This window comes from Sceloporus occidentalis, unplaced genomic scaffold, assembly GCF_023333645.1.
Source record: "Sceloporus occidentalis isolate IW3139 unplaced genomic scaffold, rSceOcc1.0.p SCAF_2, whole genome shotgun sequence".
NCBI classification, from domain to species: domain Eukaryota; kingdom Metazoa; phylum Chordata; class Lepidosauria; order Squamata; family Phrynosomatidae; genus Sceloporus; species Sceloporus occidentalis.
Window position 1 is genome coordinate 273,129,226 of NW_028316982.1, and position 18,565 is coordinate 273,147,790.

Consider the following 18,565-nt stretch of genomic DNA (forward strand, 5'->3'; position numbering starts at 1 on the left):
TTTGGCATGTGCCACCTCTGGTATCCTCAGTAGCTGCTCCCTATCCATCCCGCACAACCCAGGAAAATGGAGATGGTCTCTGTAAAATGGTACAGGTGAAAAGGACCCCCTGTGGTCATCTAATCTGACCTCTTGCCTATGCAGGAATCCACAGAATTCATGGGCTTGTCCCATTTGTAGTTTTCTTCTGGTCTTGAAGGCTTGGGAATAGTTTCTACCTCTTGGTTGTGGCTTTGGATGCTTTTCCCAACGCTCCTAGGGGTGGCCTTTGGGCAGGCATTTCCTGTTGGTTTCATTTCTCTAGTGCCAAAGCCCAGGTGAGACTGAGACCGTCCCCCTCCCCGCCCCTTCATGCCCCTCCTGGCACTGCCTTCCTCCTCCTTCCTGGCCAGGGACAGAGTCCAACCGCACAGGGAAGTGGCTGAGGGGTGTCTCATGAGCCCTTCCACCTTCCTGCCTCTCCCTCTTTGGGCAGCTGACTGGTCCCTCTTCATTGGGGGTCCACAGGTGAGTGGTATTGAAAGCAGGGCCAGGCCCCTCAGGGTTCTGGGGCAGGGCTAGGAGTTCTGGAGCCCTTCCCTGGGAAGCAGGAGGGTGGGTGGGTGAGTTCACCTTGCCGTTTATTGAGGGAGTGACAGCTGTGTGGGGTGGCTTGTGCGTGACAGGTACTGTCACTTGCCATTTGTTTTGACTATACACACCTGGGACTTTGTGCCAGCCAAGATCAGCACAATGTGGACCAGAGGCTTCCCTTGCCTAGTGCAGATGGTGGGTCCATTACCTTAGCAGAATGGGAAGTTAAGCTAGACAGACCTCTGCAGCCTACTGGATGGCCCTGTGGTCTCATCCAATGATTTGATGGCCAAGGTGGCCACCCTTCCTGGTCAGAAAGCAGGCAGTTCAGAGGAACTGGTAGGTGAGTGGGGAGCGGGCTTGGGTATCCAAAGGACAAGTTATGCCAGACCAATTATATCTGTTTTTCTGGTGGATTTACAAGTGTGGTAGATGAGGGGAATGCAGTGGACGTAGCATATCTTGATTTCAGTGAGGCCTTTGACAGGGTTTTATATATCCTTGCAAAAAAGCTAGCAAAATTTGGACTAAACAGTGCAACTGTTAGGTGAATTTGTAGCTGGTTGACTGACCAAACCCAAAGTGCTCAGCAGTAGCTCCTCTTCTTCATTCTGGAGAGAAGTGACCAGTGGGGTGCCACAGGGTTCTGTCCTAGGCCCAGTGCTATTCAACATCTTTATCAATGACTTGGATGAAGGAATAGAAGGGCTGCTTATGAAATCTGAAGATGACATTAAATTAGGAGGGCTAGCCAGTACCCCAGATAATAGGGTCACAATTCAAAATGATCTTAGCATGTTAGAAAGCTGGACCCAAGCTAATAAAATGAATTTCAACAGGGAGAAATGTAAGGTACTACATTTGGGCAGTAAAAATGAAATGCAGAGGTATAGGATGGGTGACACCTGGCTTGATTGCAGCATATGTAAAAGGGATCTAGGAATCGTAGTGGACCACAGACTGAACATGAATCAACATTGTAATGTGGAAGCTAAAAAAAGCCAACGGGATTCTAGTAGGAGTGTAGAGAGATTGAGGGAAGTAATAGTACCATTCTATTTTACTTGGGTCTGACCTCACCTGGATTATTGTCTCTAGTTCCTGGCACCACAACTCAAAAATGATACTGACAAGTTGGAGCATGTCCAGAGGAGGGCAACCAAAATGATGAAAGGTCTGGAAACCCCCAAGCCCTATGAGGAGCAGTTTAGGGAACCGGGTAAGTTTAGCCTGGGGGGGAAAGGGTTAAGTGGTGACATGAAAGCCATGTTTAAATATTTAAAAGGATACCATATTAAAGATGGAGCAAGCTTGTTTTCTGCTGCTTTAGAGATTAGAACATGGAGCAATGGATGCAAACTACAGGAAAATAGATTCCACCTAAACATTAGGAAGAACTTTCTGACAATAAGAGCTGTTGTACAGTGGAAAGTGCTTTCTCGGAGAATGGTGGAATTGCCTTCTTTGGAGGTCTTTAAACAGAGGTTGGATAGCCATCTGTCAGGGATGCTTTGCTTGTGAGTTCCTGCATGGCAGAATGGGGTTGTACTGGATGGCCTTTGGGGTCTCTTCCAAACTATGAGTATATGCTGCTCCCATCTCTGCTGGGCTGCTGGCTTTGGCTGGAGGGTCTATGATCTTGCTTGCCCCTTGGACTAGATGTCCCATCAAGAAGTTCTCTGGTCCACCAGCTTCTGGGTTTTTTCTTTTGTCTGCAGCTGGGCACAAAAATGGACAGTAGGAAGAAAGTAAGAAGTGTAGCTTGAGAAATGATCATGTGGAAGTGCTTTATATTTGTAGTATTTTTAATTATCTGTACTTTTTATTCTGCATTGTGTGTGTGTGTGTGTTTTCATTGTATTTCAGTATTGTGTTTTATTATTTATATAATCAGAATAGTTAGAAATGTTCTACTCTGTCACTGTTGGTAAAACGCCATGTACATGGATGGCACTATATAAATAAATGGTGGTAATAACAGGTGGAAGCATGTGAGGGAAACCAACATATGAGGTGTTCCCTGAGCTCTTCAGGATCTGCGTTGATCAGAAAGTTTTCATGAAAATAGGAGAAGCCCAATTTTGGAGAGATGCACGTTTTGGCAGCACAACTTTGACAAGGAAGCAGGACTGATGGCTCTTGCCCTGGAATAGGAAGCATCCCTGAGTGGAGATTTGTGTTGCTGCAGGAGATGTTGTTGTTGTTGTTGTTGTTGTTTTGTCAGTTGTTAAACAAAGATGGTTAGTGAAGGAATCGTTGCTGTATGATTTGTAAGATCCTCTGATTCCCCTGGAGAAGCTGGCTTTGACTTTTGCAGATTTGATTATTCACAGATTTAATTAATCTGTTCTCTGTAGGAATCTCTAGGTCCTCCAGTGCCACTCTGTGATCAGCATCTGCTGCAGGTTGACCACAGAGTTGTGCTGGAGGACCTAAAGATTCCTAAACAGAACACTCCACGAGGCATTTCTAGATCCTCCAGTGTAATTCTGTGGCTAACTATTGGCAGAAGAGGGCTATAGAGTTCTGCTGGAGGACCTAGATATTTCTAGAGAGCTGTTCTCTTAGGTTAAAAAAAATAGTGGTTTTTTAATTTCGTCCACTTTCATGGGCGTCTTGTGCCACTAAACACAGAGAATGTGCTGGGCCTACTGTAATAGGGGATTTGAAATAGGGAAGCGAGGAGAGGCTGCATTTCCCACTAGCTGAGGTCTCCCCATGGCCATTGGGATATCAGCTGAATTGCAAGCGCAGAGAGGCTGCCCGGCTCCTTCCTTCCCTCCTAGAGGGGGGAGCCTCCGATCCCAGACCCATCAGACCCACTGCAGGTGGGTGGTTCCTGCAGTCCCATGGAGACCCTCTTGTTCCTCAAACCATAGTGAATCTGCCACCTCCTTCACCCTTTAGTCCTCACTGTGTGCCTTCTCCCCATGCATTGCTGTGGTTCTGGATTCTCCATTTGTTGATGGAGAAAGTGTGTGATGTTGGCTTGTGGTGTAAAGGGCATAGAATCATAGAGTTGGAAGAGACCTCAAGGGCCATCCAGCCCAACCCCTTCTGCCATGCAGAAACTCAATAAAACACCCCTGAAAGATGGCCATCCATCCTGTTTAAAAACCTTTAAAGAAGGAGACTCCACCACATTCCAAGGGAGTGTGTTCCACGGTTTTAACAGCCCTTACTGTGAGGAAGTTCATCCTAATGTTGAGCTGAAATCTCTTTTCCTATAGCTTGCATCCATTCATCCATGCCCTGTTCTCTGGAGCAGCAGAAAACAAGCTTGCTCCATTCTCAATATGACACCCCTTTAAATACCTAAACAGGGCTATCATATCACCTCTTAACCTTCTTTTCTCCAGGCTAAACATAACCAACTCCCTCAGTCTCTCTTGAGAGGGCTTTATGGTTTCCAGACCCTTCACCATTTTGGTCGCCCTCCTCTGGACACGCTCCACCTTGTCTACATCCTTTTTTAATTATGATGCCCAGGACTGGACACAGGATAATTCCAGGTGAGGCTTGACCAAAGCAGAATAGAGTGGCACCATTACTTCCCACCTGTTGGGTGTGTGAGAATGTAGGCTTTAACAATTATGCTAGGTTCTGCCTTTCTGCTCCACTTCTTTTGGATCCTCTTGATAATATAGTGGGCCCTTGGTATCCCCTGGGCTTTAGTTCCAGGACCCTCCATGGATATCAAAATATATGGATGTTCAAGTCCCATTAAATGAAATGGTGGCGAGCCAGTGTGATGTAGTGGTTTGAGTGTTGAACTACAATTCTGGAAACCAGGGTTCGATTCCCTGCTCGACTATGAAACCCACAGGGGTCCTTAAGCAAGTCACTTGCTCTCAGGCTCAGCAGAAGGCAAACCTCACCTGAAAAAATCTTGTCAAGAAAACCCCAGGATTCGTGTTAGGGTCACCATAAACTGCAAACAACATGCACATAACAGCAAAAACATGCAATGGTGTCTCTTACATAAAACAGCAAAATTAATATTTGCTTTTTGGCATTTATATCTTTTTGGAATATTTTCAAGCCAGGGATTGTTGAATCCGTGGATAAAGAATCTGTGGATATGAGGGGTCAGCTGTAGTTCCTTTAAACCAAAGTGTGTCTCTCCAAAGCCAGACAGCCTCAGGTTTCCTTGGGTTTGTGTTTGTTCATCTTGTGTGTGTTTTTGTTGCTAATATTTTGGAGCAAAGTCTCACAACCCAGCAGCTGTGTGACACTTTAAATCCTAGGTAGGAGAGAAGGAGGGCAGAGGAGACAGCAAGAGAAAGCAGTCCTCAGTTGCCAGGAGGAACCCACAGTCAACAGGCTCCAAAAGCTTGCCCTTTGGACCTCCCTTGACAGCTTTCCTTTGCAAACTCATTGCTGAGGGTGTGGTTGGATTGGTGCCGCACCCTTCCTCAGAGGGGCTCAGGGCAACGGTCCTGCCTAGAAACTGTTAAAATCACGCAGCACAGATACCTCAAAGTTTTAAATCACAGGAATCAAAATATTTCCTAAAATGCAAGCAGTGCTGTGCAAACAGAAGTAGTCAAGATGCAAATTAAAACATGTCCATATTGTCCCAAGCCTTACACAGAGTTATGGTTTTAGCTGGTGCTTGAAAGACAGAACTACGAGGGGCAGCTGGGTCTTATGGAACAAGGGAGTGCCATAAAAGCTGGGTGCCACTGTCCAGAAGGCCCTGTTACCCGTGGCAGCCCTATGGGCCATGTAATTCCCACCTTGATCTTGAATCCCATGTGAATCAGAACTGGAGTCTGGCAGCCTTTTATGTTCCTATCTCCTGAGCTGTTGAAGGTTTTGTAGTCTCAAGAGACCAGGGTTCAATTGCCAGCTTGGATATGAAACCCACTGGGTTTGCTTGGACAGGCCACGTGTTCTCAGCCTAAGGGGAAGGCCATGGCACACCTCCTTTGAACAAATCTTGCCAAGAAAACCCCATGATAGTTTTGCCTTAGGGTCACCATAAGTCCGAAATGACTTGAGGTCAAACAACAACAAAGACAGCTATCCCTTTGAAAACTTTTTTTTATAAAATTACCATCTTGGTGGTATACAAAGGGAATGCTGTAGATACAGCATATCTCAATTTCACTAAGGCCTTTGACAAAGTCCCCCACAATATTCTTGCAAACAAGCTAGTAAAATGTGGGCTAGACATTGTGACTGTTAGGTGGATTTGTAATTGGTTGACCGGCTGAATCCAAAGGGTGCTCAACAGAGGCTCCTCTTCGTCCTGGAAAGAGGTGACCAGTGGGGTGCCACATGGTTCTGTCCTGGGCCCAGGGCTATTCAACATCTTTATCAATGACTTGGATGACAGAATTGGGGGCATACTCATCAAATTTGCAGATGACACCAAATTAGGAGGAATAGCTAATACCCCAGAGGACAGGATCAAAATTCAAAATGACCTTAATAAGATTAGAAAGCTGGGCCAAAGCTAACAAAATGAAATTCATCACGGAGAAATCTAAGATACTGCACTTAGGTAGAAAAAAATGAAATGCATAGATATAGGATGGGGACACATGGCTTAAGGAGACTTATACGTGTGAAATGGATCTAGGAGTCCTAGTAAACCACACGTTGAACATGAGTCAACAGTGTGATGCAGCAGCTAAAAAGAGCAATTCGATTTTAGGCTGCATCAATAGTAATATAGTGTCTAAAAGGGAAGAGGGGTGGAGTCTCCTTTGGAGAGGCTAGATGGCTATATGTCAGATATTATTGTGATTGTTAGGGAGCTCCTGCATGGCAGGGGGTTGGACTGGATGGCCCTTGTGGTGTCTTCCAACTGTATGATTCTGATGTCATATTGAGGAGGGAGCAAGCTTGTTTTCTGCTGCTCAAGCGAACAGGACCCAGAACAATGGATACAAGCTACAGGAAAAGAGATTCTACCTAAACATTAGGAGGAACTTGCTGACAGTAAAGGCTGTTCGACCGTGGAACACACTTTCTTGGAGTGTAGTGGAGTCTCCTTCCTTAGAAGTCTTTAAACAGTGGCCATCTGTCGGGGATGCTTTGATTGTGATTTCCTGCATGGCAGAAGACGGGGTTGGACTGGATGGCCCTTGTAGTTTCTTCCAACTCTATGATTCTATGAGAGTGGGTGCCTGTTGTAAACAGGGCTGGGCATGCTTCGGAACTGGGGGTGGGGAGGCTATCCTCATTAGCGCTGTCTGGGTTGGCCATAAATGTGGACAGCGCCCACATGGTGCAATGGTGTGAGTGAGTGGGAGAACAGGCTTCAAATCCCTACTTGGCAAGGAAACCCAGTGGTGTCTTTCAGCCTCAGAGGAAGTCAGTGGTACCAAAACTCCCCTGAAGAAACCCTGCCAAGAATACCCCAGGAGACCCAGCATGGTGTGGTAGTGTCTATGTGCTGGACTAGACATCTGCTCATCCCTGGAAGCCATCTGGGTGACCCTGAGCAAGTCACAGTCCTTTCATCCTAGAGGAATGCAGTGGAGGCAAACCTCCACATAATAAAGAAGAGGCAATGTCAATGTTTAGAGAGCCAGCGTGGTGTAGTGTTTTGAGCATTGGATTATGTTTCTGGAGACTAGGTTTCGGATCCCGGCTCCTTCTTGTAAGTCCACTGGGTGACCTTGGGCAAGTCAAACTCTCCACGTCAGGATTGCAGTGGCAAACCACTTCTGATGAAATTTGCCAAGAAAACCCCACAATAGCTTAGCCATAAGTCGGCACTCAGCAACAAGTAGTTGACAAGACTCGCATTTAGACCTCCCCAGATTTCTTGGTGTTGATAATGGCAACCAGCTTTCTCAGCAGTGGGGAAGAGGAGGGTTATAGATGGCATGATGCCTAGGACCTGGTGAGCCACACTGGCATTGTCTGTCTGGTGTGGTGGTGGTGGTGGTGGTGTGTGTGTGTGTGTACCTTGTTCTACTATGGGGACTTCTAGCATCTGAGGATTGGGGCCGGTCACTCATGGAACCACTGCATGAACCGTGCTGGGTTATATGTCCAAAGTCTTCCAGGGTTTTAAAAACTTCTGCTGAATGTGCATATAAATACTGATAGCAACCATATTCATTTATATGTGAAATTATAAAGGTGTTGGTCCTATTTACGGTGGCATACAAAGACTGCAGATTGCCAGATCTGCCCCCACCCTCCTACCCCACCAGATCCTGAGCTTGGTTATCCCATTATCTGTCCTGCAGTGATGAACAATATAAGAAAGGGGTTGAGTTTTGCAAAACACCATCTCCTGCATCCAAGGTTTGTTCTTTAACACAAAGTCCGTTGTGTGTTTTCCCAAATGGTTAGGGCTGTGTCCTGCATTGCAGGTGACCTTCCAATGGGTGGGTGGGTGGGAGTAATATTTATACATTCCCTGACACTGATTTTGTGCCCTGCCCATGATTGCCAGGCATTTGGCCTCTGGGCATAGCAAGAGATGTGGTGGCCCCAGAAGTGCCTAGAAGCAGCTCCTCCTCCTCTTTTCATCCGGGTTAAATTTGTTGTCATCATTGTCGTCACCAATGTGATAATTACTATGGGCACGTCCATGTGGTTGTATCTCTGCAGTCCTCTTTAACGGCTAACAATGAGGGGACACTTTTTCTCTGTGCCGGTTTCCTTTGCAGACTGATAAATATTTGATTAAGCTTCTCAGGCTGTCACCATCCATTAATGCAACATTGGTGTCGACATGGCAACTTCATAATCCCCCAGTTAGATAGTGATATTTCTTGGTGCTCGGAAAGAGCAGAGGTTTTTAAGCAGAGGCTGGATGACCATCTTTCAAGATAGCTTTGATGGTGTCATCCTGCATGGCAGGATGGGGTTGGATTGGATGGTCCTTTGGGGATCTCTTCTCACTCTAGGATTCTTGGGTTCTATGATTAGTGGCTGAACAGGGGAGCTTTGGGGGATGTGGGAGGACAGAGTGGTGTTGCTACATCTGGGGGGCATTGTGCCCCCTGGTTTCCCATTGCCACCCCACTTCTGTTGCAGCTCACATTTTGTCCCTTGCCTTTCCAGAGTGGTGCCCCCTCTAGAGCACCATGGTGCCCTCTGCCCTGTGGACCAGCTGCCTCTTCTTGCCTGCACAGCCTCCTCACTCAGCGCCAGCCGGGGTAACCACGAGACTCATACTAGGGGGCCATCTGTGACCTCTGACTTGCCAGCAGCCTTTCTGTTTCCCCTTTCCGTGTGGAGTGTGGCCCTTCCCGATGGAGAGGATGAGCTGGCTGAGCAAGCTGAACCCCCGGGCAACAGCCGGGCACCGGGCCAGTCGGGCGCCCAGCCTCCAGAGCCCTGTGATGGCTGACCCCGAGACCTGCCTCATGGTCTTCAAGAACCACTGGGCCCAGGTGAGTGGCTGGCCGGGGGGGGGGGCGGCTCTGAGCTCAGCACTAGCAGGATGAGTGTGTGTGTGCCTACATAGCCCTAGGGTAGCTGCCCACAGCACACCCATGTGGTCGGCTGTGGGGCAGATACCTCTTTCGTCTCCTCCTTACCAAATCCTTTGTCTCCCAAACTGGGACTGGAGGCAGCTTGCAAACATTAAAACAGCCACAAATAAAAGTACAAATAAGACATTATAACATTCAGGAAGTGCCTCTTAAAATATGGTGGAGGGGATGGGGTGGGGGTTTGCCACCTGTGGCTTCTGCTTTGTGGCTTTGGGGAACCAGGCCCTACTCCCAGAGGGCTGCCTTCCTACTTGCCCAGCTCTTGTTCCTGAAACCCCTATCCTGAAGGGAACTTTGAGGGGCACCTGGGCTGAGGGTGTTTATCTAGACCCTTCTCCATGGCTGCCCCATTGCAAACTACTGTCCTTCTCTCCCTGCAGGTGTTGCGGATCCTGGAGAAGAGGGGGCCCTCCTCTTCCTCCTCACGAGGGGCCCCAGGAGGCAGCGGTGGGGCAGCAGATGACCTGAGCGCTGTGCGCAACAACACCTACCAGATGATGACACTTTTGGCGGAGGAACGGCCACGGGGGGAGGGCCCCGGCATGGGCCCCATCCTGGAGCTGGTGGTCTCAGAGGGAGTGCTGGAGCGCCTGGTGGGCTGGCACCTGCAGCGAGAGATCCCCGAGGAGCGGAAAGTGGAGCTGCTGAAGCTCTTTGAGATGCTGATCAGCCAATCCCACCAGCCCCTGCTGCAGCATAAGCCCATTCTGGCCCCACTCCTACGGCTGCTGGGTCTCTGCGCTGGGTCGGCCTCTCCACTCCTTGAGAGCAACCTGGTGCTTCTCCTCAACCAGCTCTGTGTGTCTGTCGCCCGGGAGCCGGCCCTCCTCGACCTCTTCTTCCAGGGCCCCTCAGAGCAGAGCCCCCCCAATCTCCTGGTCTTTTCCCTCCTCATCCCCTTCATCCACCATGAAGGGGTGGTGGGCCAGCAGGCGCGTGATGCCCTTCTCCTCCTCATGGCCGTCTCCGCCGGCAGCCTCACCGTTGCCCGCTACATCGCTGACAGCTCCTACTTCTGCCCGGTAAAAAGGGGGTGGCATTGGAGGAGGGGCATTTTCTAGGGGGGGGGTAGGAATGCTTGGGGGGAGATGAGGTAGGTAGGCCAACTGGTCATGTGTAGGCAGACCAGTGCCTCTTATCAAAGTGCCTATTTGCTTCCTGGCATCCTGACCTTGCTGTCCCAAGAGCAATGTGGCATAAGCCGCACTCTACCCTCCACCAGAGCCTAATCTCATCTGGCAGTAGTGAGTTCCATGGTTTAAGTGTGTGCCATGTGGTCCTCCCTTGTCATATGTCCTGAATCCTTCAGTTTTCCTGTAGATATGACCCCATTTCTCTACTGCATGCATAATGTTCTACTCGGAAGCCACAGAGAGAGAGAGACACCTTGCCATCAAAAATATTGAGTTCTTTTCCTTGTGGAGGAGCTGATCTTTGGGTTTTCACTCCCCTGCTAGGTGTCTGTTTCCACCCGCATCCCTGGGTCCTTCCACACATCCCTAACTTACCCATTCAGCCATGCTCAGATTCTGGGCAATATTGCCCAGTATTGTGGGTTACTTTCTGATGCCAGCCTTTCTCAACCCTCTGTCCTCCTCCCCAGGTTCTGGCCACTGGCCTGAGTGCCCTCTACTCCTCGCTGCCCCGCAAACTGGAAGTCCGGGGGGACGACTGGCACTTCCTTCGTCGGGAGGACTGGATCGGGGTCTCCCCTCTTGTCCTCTTTATGAGCTCACTGGAGTTCTGCAATGCCGTCATCCAGGTGGGGCAGCCTAAGAGGGATCTGAACAAGCTGGCACTGTGGGGGGGGAGCATGCCACCCACTCCATTGCCATCTCATTGTCTCATCACCAACCATCTGTCCCTCTCCTTTGAGGCAGAAAGAGGAGTAGGTAGGGGCAAGTTGGGGGAGAGGAGCATGATGTTGCCAGGTGTCCACTTTGGCTTTCTCAGGGTAGCCTCCTACTCCCTGGGGCCACCAGCCATGCCTGGGGACTGGTCAAAGACTGGTGACTTTGCTTGCTGCTGGAATCCCAAAGGTCGGGGATAATGGAACCTTGGTGGCAGTGGCAACTGTAGGGATGGAGATAGTTCTTCATTGGCTAGCATTGGGATCTGCTGTGCTGCTGCACTGTAGATGGGCTTCCTGGCTATGGAAGAATCAGAGTCTGATGCTTCCTCACTAACCCTAACCCAACCTTCTCTCCCTCCAGGTGGCCCACCCCCTGGTCCAGAAGCAGTTGGTGGACTACATCCACAGTGGGTTTCTCGTGCCAGTCATGGGCCCGGCTTTGCACAAGGTAAGGTCCAGCTGTGGGGGATTGGAAAGGGAGAGTGTCCCCCAAGCTAGGGTCAGCCCCTTGGTGGGGAGGGAGGGAGAGAAAGAGGTGATGCCCCCTCTCTCCCTCTTGGGGTTCACCAGAACATGTGTGTGGAGGGGGGAGGTTTAATGCAGGGGAAGCATTCTGCACATAAGGGCCAGATCCCATCTAATCTAGAGGCAAAGCAAGGTCAATCTTGTTTAGTACTTGGATGGGAGACCTCCATTCTGTATGGTGTGGTATGGGAAAGCGTCAGTGGCGGAGGGTGACACCGTGAGTTACCGCTTTGGATGATTCCAGCCCTAGTGGCACCACTGGGGAGAAAACCTGTGCATGAAAATGAAATCTGCAAAAGCTTTCCAAGTTGCTCCTGGGTCAAAGCCATACTGTGGACTATAGACATGGGAAGTGGCAGCTTTACTAGGCAGCCCCCACTAAGCACCCCTCCCTGCCTCTTCCTTTTCTCCCCTTGCCCAGACCTCCATCGAGGAGATGATTGCCAGCACTGCCTACCTGGACCTTTTCCTGCGTAGCATCAGTGAGACCCCCCTGCTCAAGACCTTCCTCCGCTTTCTCCTCCTCCACCGCCACGACAACAGCACTATCCTTGACACACTGGTCGGGCGCATCGCCAGCAACTCCCGGGTGAGGAATGGCAAGGGGAGCATTGGTAGGGGAAAGTGGAGGAGCTTCAAGCTTTTGTAGAAAATGGGCATGAATGAAGTTTGGGCTAGGTTTCTCCTATCATGGGTACAACTGCCCTGGGAGTTTGGGGTCAGGGATGGTGAGCCTAGCTCTGCTCCTTTCAGTATTTGGGGTCAGTAAGGAATTCCCCTCTCTTGGCAGGTGAACTGTAGTTGGGGTTGGGTGTCCTTTGGTCTGATTCTCAAGAGAGCCATCCTTGCACTCATTCTCTCTCTCTCAGGGACTCTCAACCAGATCAGGGCCAGGCAGCCTTTCTTTGGGGACACTTTTGGGGTGCCTGTGTTTGGCCAGTTTGAGCAAACTTACTTTGCCAGAGGGTCTGTCACAAAATAAACAGAGGGAAAGGGATGGGAATCTAGGGGGGGCACACGTTTAAGATGTGCTGATCTATGTCAGCTGGAGCTTTTCTGAACATGAGTCAACAGTGCAGTGTGGCAGCTAAAAAGGCCAATGCAATTTTAGGCTGCATCAATAAAAGTATAGTGTCTAGATCAAGGGAAGTAATAGTGCCACTCTATTCTGCTTTGGTCAGACTCCACCTGGAATACTGTGTCCTGTTCTGGGTACCACAATTCAAAAAGGACATTGAGAAACTGGAGCGTGTCCAAAGGAGGGCGACTAAAATGGTGAAAGGTCTGGAAATCATGAAGCCCTATGGGGAAAGACTCAGGGAGCTGGGGATGTTTAGCCTGGAGAAGAGAAGGTTAAGAGGTAATATGATAGACCTGTTTAAATACTTGAAGGTATGTCATATTGAGGAGGGAACAAGATTGTTTTCTGCTGCTCCAGAGACTAGGACACAATGGAGCAATAGATGCAAGCTCCAGCAAAAAAGTTTCCGCCTTGGGAAAAACTGCCTGACAGTAAGGGCTGTTCGACAGTGGAACACACTCCCCCAATGGAGTGTAGTGGAGTCTCCTTCCTTAGAGGTCTTTAAGCAGAGGCTGGATGGCCATCTGTCAGGGATGCTTTGATTGTGATTTCTTGCATGGCAGAATGGGGTTGTATTGGATGGTCTCTCTTCCAACTCTATTATTCTATGGTAGGTTACAAACCACCATTAGGGACGTCCTGAGGACGTCCCAGTTTGAAAAAGGGGCGTCTTTTCTAGACGCCCCTTACCCTATCAGTCCGTACAAAATGGCGGCGCCCTGTTCATATGGGCACCGCCATTTTGACGTAGCAGACGCTCTGCGTCCGCACGTGGCGCACTGGAAGTGACGCCGCGAGTGCGCCCTTTGGCACTCGCAGCGCCTCTTCGGGGGTCTGAGAAGGAGCACGATTTCCACGCTCCTTCTCTGCAGTGTCTGGGAGCCGCACCATTTAAAGGCTGCGGTTCCCGGATGCTGCAAGCGGAGGCAGAGCCAGACCGCTGCTTCTCAGCGGTCTGTAACGTGCCCAAGATTCATTCTAGAGTGGGTGTGAAATCCACAGAAGCTCCTGCTGAAATAAACCAGTTCATCTTAAAGGTGTGCCCCATGGTCCACTCTTCCCCTTTTTATTGTATCTAAGTTGTCCCAAGATAGGTGAGTGGCAGTGACAAGAGTGGGATGGCGGTGGCAGAGGGGTAGAGACCCTTCCCCATGGAATAGTGCCCCTGTGAGTTTGTGGGAGGCCCTGCCACCTCTTCTACATACCTCTCCTCTTCTTCCCGCTCCCTTAGCTCTGTATGGTGTCACTTAGCCTCTTCCGGACTCTGCTCAGCCTCCACTGTGAAGACGTCATGCTGCAGCTGGTGCTCAGGTACATCTCTTTGCTTGCCTGCACCCCACTCCTGACACACACCACACAACTACCTCTTCCCCCATAACAGACGCCCTGGTTTGGAGCTCCCTCTCCTGACCAGAGTTGGGAGGCGCAGGATGCTTTTTGTATGTGTGTGGGGTGTGTGTGCAAGAACCCTCTCCTCCTACTAACTCCTTTCCTAGCCTCTGTGCATGGCTCCAGAAAGATCCATGGTGCTTATGCCCCAAAAGATCTGGATCCAGTTCAGCACAGGAAGTCTCCCCACCAAACTCTGTTTCTGTAACTGGGGGGGGGGGGGGACCAGAACCTCCCTGGCTGCAGGATGAGAGCCTAATAAATGTGTGACTGTGTTCCTGTAGGAATCACTTTTGCTGTGTACAGTGCTTTGACATCTCTACAGAAACACTAGGCTCCTTAGAGTGCCGTTGTTCCTGCCTTGTAGGAATGGGGAAACCCAAGATGATGCTGGCATTGTTCCCCTCCTCTGGGCTTGTCTGGTTCCCTTCTTAAGCCTTCCAGGGTGGCAGGCAGCCCTGCCATCATGTGGCTGTGAGTCCCAGAGGCCTGCCTTTAGAACTGTCTGGAATTCTGTGCATGGCCTCCACTTGGGGTGCTGGAGGGAGGAAATCAAAGGAGGTTCCCTGCCTCCTGTGGTAGAGGCCACCTGGTAGAGGGTTTTTAATAATAATAATAATAATAATAATAATAATAATAATACAGTTTATTTATAGACCGCTTTTCCAAAATAGATCAAAATGGTGTACAACAGAAGAAAACAAATCAATTCAAAATAAAACATAACATATTACAATCATAATCAAATGATAAAACTACTAAAATTACAATTAAAAACTATTAAAACCATACAACTATTAAAACCCAATACAAACTAGCTGGATAAAACAATGTGCATATCGAGGGAAAACAATATCAGGATACATGGGGGGAAAGCTTGTTGAAAAAGAAAAGTCTTGAGTTTCTTTCTAAAAAGGTCTAGGGAGGCAACGGAACGGAGCTCGTCGGGGAGGGTGTTCCAAATCTGTGGGGCTGAGATGGAGAATGCCCTTTGTGAGGTCGATGTATATCCCGTCTTCGAGACCCTCAACAAATGCTTCCCAACCGACCTGAGAGTGCGGGGCGGATTGTATGGGGAGAGGCGGTCCTCCAAGTACCCTGGGCCCAAGCCATTTAGGGCTTTATAGGTAATTGTTTTCCCTCGATATGCACATTGTTTTATCCAGCTAGTTTGTATTGGGTTTTAATAGTTGTATGGTTTGATCAGGTTTTGGAAAAGCGGGATACAAATAAACTATATATATATATATATCCAACACCTTGTATTGTGCTCGGAAGCGAATGGGCAGCCAGTGCAGATCTTGCAGAATAGTTGTTATATGGTTAGCCCTGGAACATCCAGTGACCAGCCTTGCTGCCATATTCTGTACTAATTGAAGCTTCCGGGTTTGGTACAAGGGTTGCCCCATGTAGAGAGCATTACAGAAATCCAATTGAGAGGTTACCAGAGCATGTACCACTGTTTCAAGGTCCCTCTGGCCTAGGTAGGGTCGCAGCTGGCATATCAGCCGAAGCTGATAACAGGCGCTTCTGACCGTCGCATCCACCTGAGATGTAAGGTGGAGCGACGAGTCCAGGAGCACCCCCAGGCTGCAAATAGAGTCCTTCAGGGGGAGCGTGACCCCCTTCAGGACAGGTGGACAAATTTCCTTTCCCGGGCCAGGAGAACCTATCACAAGTACTTCCGTTTTCTCTGGATTCAGGCTGAGTCTATTTTCCCTCAGCCAGCCCATTACCGACTCCAAGCAGGCATTTAGAGGAGAGATGCCATCCCTAGTCACTTCATCAGTCGGAGACACAGAGAAGCATATTTGGGTGTCATCAGCATACTGATAACACCGCGCCCCGTTTCTCCGGATGATGTCTCCCAGCGGTTTCATGTAAATGTTAAATAGCATGGGGGTCAGAATAGCTCCTTGAGGGACACCAGATGTAAGCCCCCTCATATCGGAGCAAACGTCCCCCAGCTGCACCATCTGGAATCTGCCCGAGAGATAGGAACGGAACCACTGGAGCGCAGTGCCCCCGATACCTAACTCCCTCAGGCGCTCCAGAAGGATACCGTGGTCGATGGTATCGAAAGCCGCTGAGATGTCCAAAAGCACTAACAGGGACACACTTCCCCTGTCCATGCCCAGACGGAGATCATCAAGTAAGGCGACCATGTCAGTCTCTACTCCATAGCCCGCCCAGAAGCCGGTTTGAAATGGGTCTAGAAAATCTGTTTCATCCACGATCCCTTGTAGCTGGAAAGCAACTGCTCTCTTGATCACCTTCCCCAAAAAAGGCAGCAGCGAAACTGGCCAATAATTATTCCGAATTAGGGGTTCTAGAGAGGGCTTTTTTAGCAGCGGTTTTACTACTGCAGATTTTAGGCTAGATGGAAAGCGCCCTTCCCCGAAAGATGAATTAATTATACGGTGTAACATCGCAGTTACCGCCGTCCCCCCTGAGCCGCCAGCCATGAGGGGCAGGGATCGAGGGAGCATGTTGCCTTCCTAACACTTCGAAGAATCTTGTCCACTTCCTCGGTACTCACAAACTCAAAATGATCCAGTTTAATGGAGTCCACGGACGCACTGGACGCCTCTCTTCTAGGTTCTGACAAAATAGTGGCGTCGAGATCAGCCCTTAGCCGAGAGATTTCATCCGCGAAGAAGTTGTTAAACTCGTCACAGCAGGCTTTCGATGGTTCCAAAATAGGGTTCGAGGAGGGAGGCAGCTGGGTAAGCTCCCTCACCACCCTGAACAGCTCTGCCGGACACGACTCCGCGGACGCAATACGTGCAGCATAAAACGAATGTTTTGCCGCACTTATTGCCACTCCGTAGGCCTTCAAAAGGGACTCTAGGAGTGCCTTGTCGGCTAAGTGCTGGTGTCTTCGCCAGTTGCGCTCTAGTCCTTGCACAGCCCGCTTCCTTTCCCTGAGGTCTTCAGTATACCAGGGTTGTTTTTTGGAAGCAGGCCGGAAAGGACGCTCGGGAGCGATACTGTGTATAGCCCTGGAGAGATCTTTATCCCAGGTGTTAGTCAGGGCCTCAACAGAATCGCCGTCAGTTCCAACCATAACCCCTTCTAGGGCTTCTTGGAACCTTTTGGGTTCCATCAGCCTTCGAGGGTGGACCATCCTAATAGGTCCGTCACCCCCGGGAGGGATTTGGGTGGATGCCTTGAATCTAGCCTCGACCAGGAAATGGTCCGTCCATGATAGGGCAGAGACATTGGTTACCTCTACCCTCAGAGTCTCCATGTCTTTACTGGGAGAAAGTGGGAATAGAAATCAATTGAATGGATTGAAGCCAGGGCTGGCATCTTTCCTTCATGTAACCCCCATATGGAAGCATACACAGACAGGCAAGGGACAAGGGAGCAGGGACAGGTTGTGTCTGGCCTCAGGATGTGGGAAGTAGAAAGGGTGAGTCAGGGAGGGCAAGGCTTGGCTGCCCTCCAGGAGAGATGTTTGGGGTGGTGGACAGCCCTGGATGCTCAGGGATGAACATGTCTGAGGGTAAGGAGTACCAGTGGGGAACAGTATCCATGCTGCTCTCTTGCACCCCTGTCCCCAGGAGATGGGTACCCTTTGGTGGGGCTTGTAGGCACACAGCAGGCAGCAATGCTACTGGTCCATTGAGCATTCTGAGCCTGCTCTGTGTCATTGACTTCACCCCTGCTCACCCGCCAGGTACCTGGTCCCATGCAGCCATGTCATGTTGAGCCAGAAGAGAGCAGTGAAGGAGCCCGACCTCTATGGCAAGGCAGCAGGCAAGTTTCTCTCGCTCATCCCTCGATGTTGTCGTCCTGAGAGCCTGCCCCCGCCCGAGCGTGAGGAGGAGCAGCACGCCGCCTGGTCCAAGGGTAAGCTGGCTAGGAAGGGGGACAGGTTTGGGTCTGGGACCCCGTGTGAGCCAGAGTGATACAGCCCATCTGTCTAAGGGTCCTAAGGGAGAGGTCTTACCTCCCCCCACCCCCACCCTTTTTTTTTTGCGGGCGGAATCTCTGTTTTCAGCTGCATTTAAATGCTGACTGGGGAAGAGGCAGAATGGAGGCTTCCTATAAATGGCATTCTGCAGGGCGCTTTGCTTCTCCTGGGCTCAGGATGGCACTGATGTTTATCACACTATACCCTTAAAGTGCCACAACTCCAGTTTGACTGTTCTAGCTGCCTCCTGTTGCATTCTGGGATTGGCAGTTTTAAGGAGGGGTATTTAGAATTCTCAGGCAGAGAAGTTCTCTGCCTGAGAATTCTAAATACCCCTCCTTAAAACTGCAAATCCCACAATGCCACAGGAAGCAGCTAGAGGAGTCAAACTGGAATTGTGGCACTTTAAGGGTATAGTGTGATAAACATCACTGTGACACAACTCCGTTGGTGGTCTTTCCAGCAGAAAGCCCCCAACCCAAAGTCCTGATTAGGACTACACCAGTATAATAGCAGCCCTGATCACACTTGTGGGTTAGTTGCAGCCAAATCCTGTATGACAGTTACTGTTCTCCCACTTTGAATGGCCATTGTTATGCACCATCAAGTTGTTTTGATCCCATGAATGAGAGAATTTCAAGTATGTCCCCTGCTTTTGCCCTGCTCAGGTCTTACAAACTAAGAGCAGCCAGGAGGGCTTCATTGATGGAATTTATCCACTTCTAATGGGATCCTCCTGTTTTTCTACTGCCTTAGAC

The 18,565-nt window shown here is 49.7% G+C and overlaps 1 protein-coding gene across 4 annotated transcripts in view; it reads left to right on the plus strand.

Moving 5' to 3' along the window:
• Positions 1 to 18,565, plus strand: part of FHIP1B (FHF complex subunit HOOK interacting protein 1B) — a 38,315-nt gene that overhangs the window by 15,429 nt on the left and 4,321 nt on the right. For 2 of the 4 annotated variants that reach the window (XM_089513154.1, XM_089513158.1), the window contains exons 3-9: positions 8,608 to 8,939; positions 9,422 to 10,063; positions 10,645 to 10,803; positions 11,255 to 11,341; positions 11,840 to 12,007; positions 13,731 to 13,810; positions 17,571 to 17,743. In XM_089513154.1, coding sequence (XP_089369280.1) covers positions 8,799 to 8,939; positions 9,422 to 10,063; positions 10,645 to 10,803; positions 11,255 to 11,341; positions 11,840 to 12,007; positions 13,731 to 13,810; positions 17,571 to 17,743 — 1,450 coding nt within the window. In that variant the 5' untranslated portion in view covers positions 8,608 to 8,798. Of the gene's footprint in view, positions 1 to 1,654; positions 1,793 to 7,598; positions 7,843 to 8,607; positions 8,940 to 9,421; positions 10,064 to 10,644; positions 10,804 to 11,254; positions 11,342 to 11,839; positions 12,008 to 13,730; positions 13,811 to 17,570; positions 17,744 to 18,565 lie in introns of those variants that run through there. The other 2 variants (XM_089513156.1, XM_089513155.1) reach the window with 2 other exon arrangements.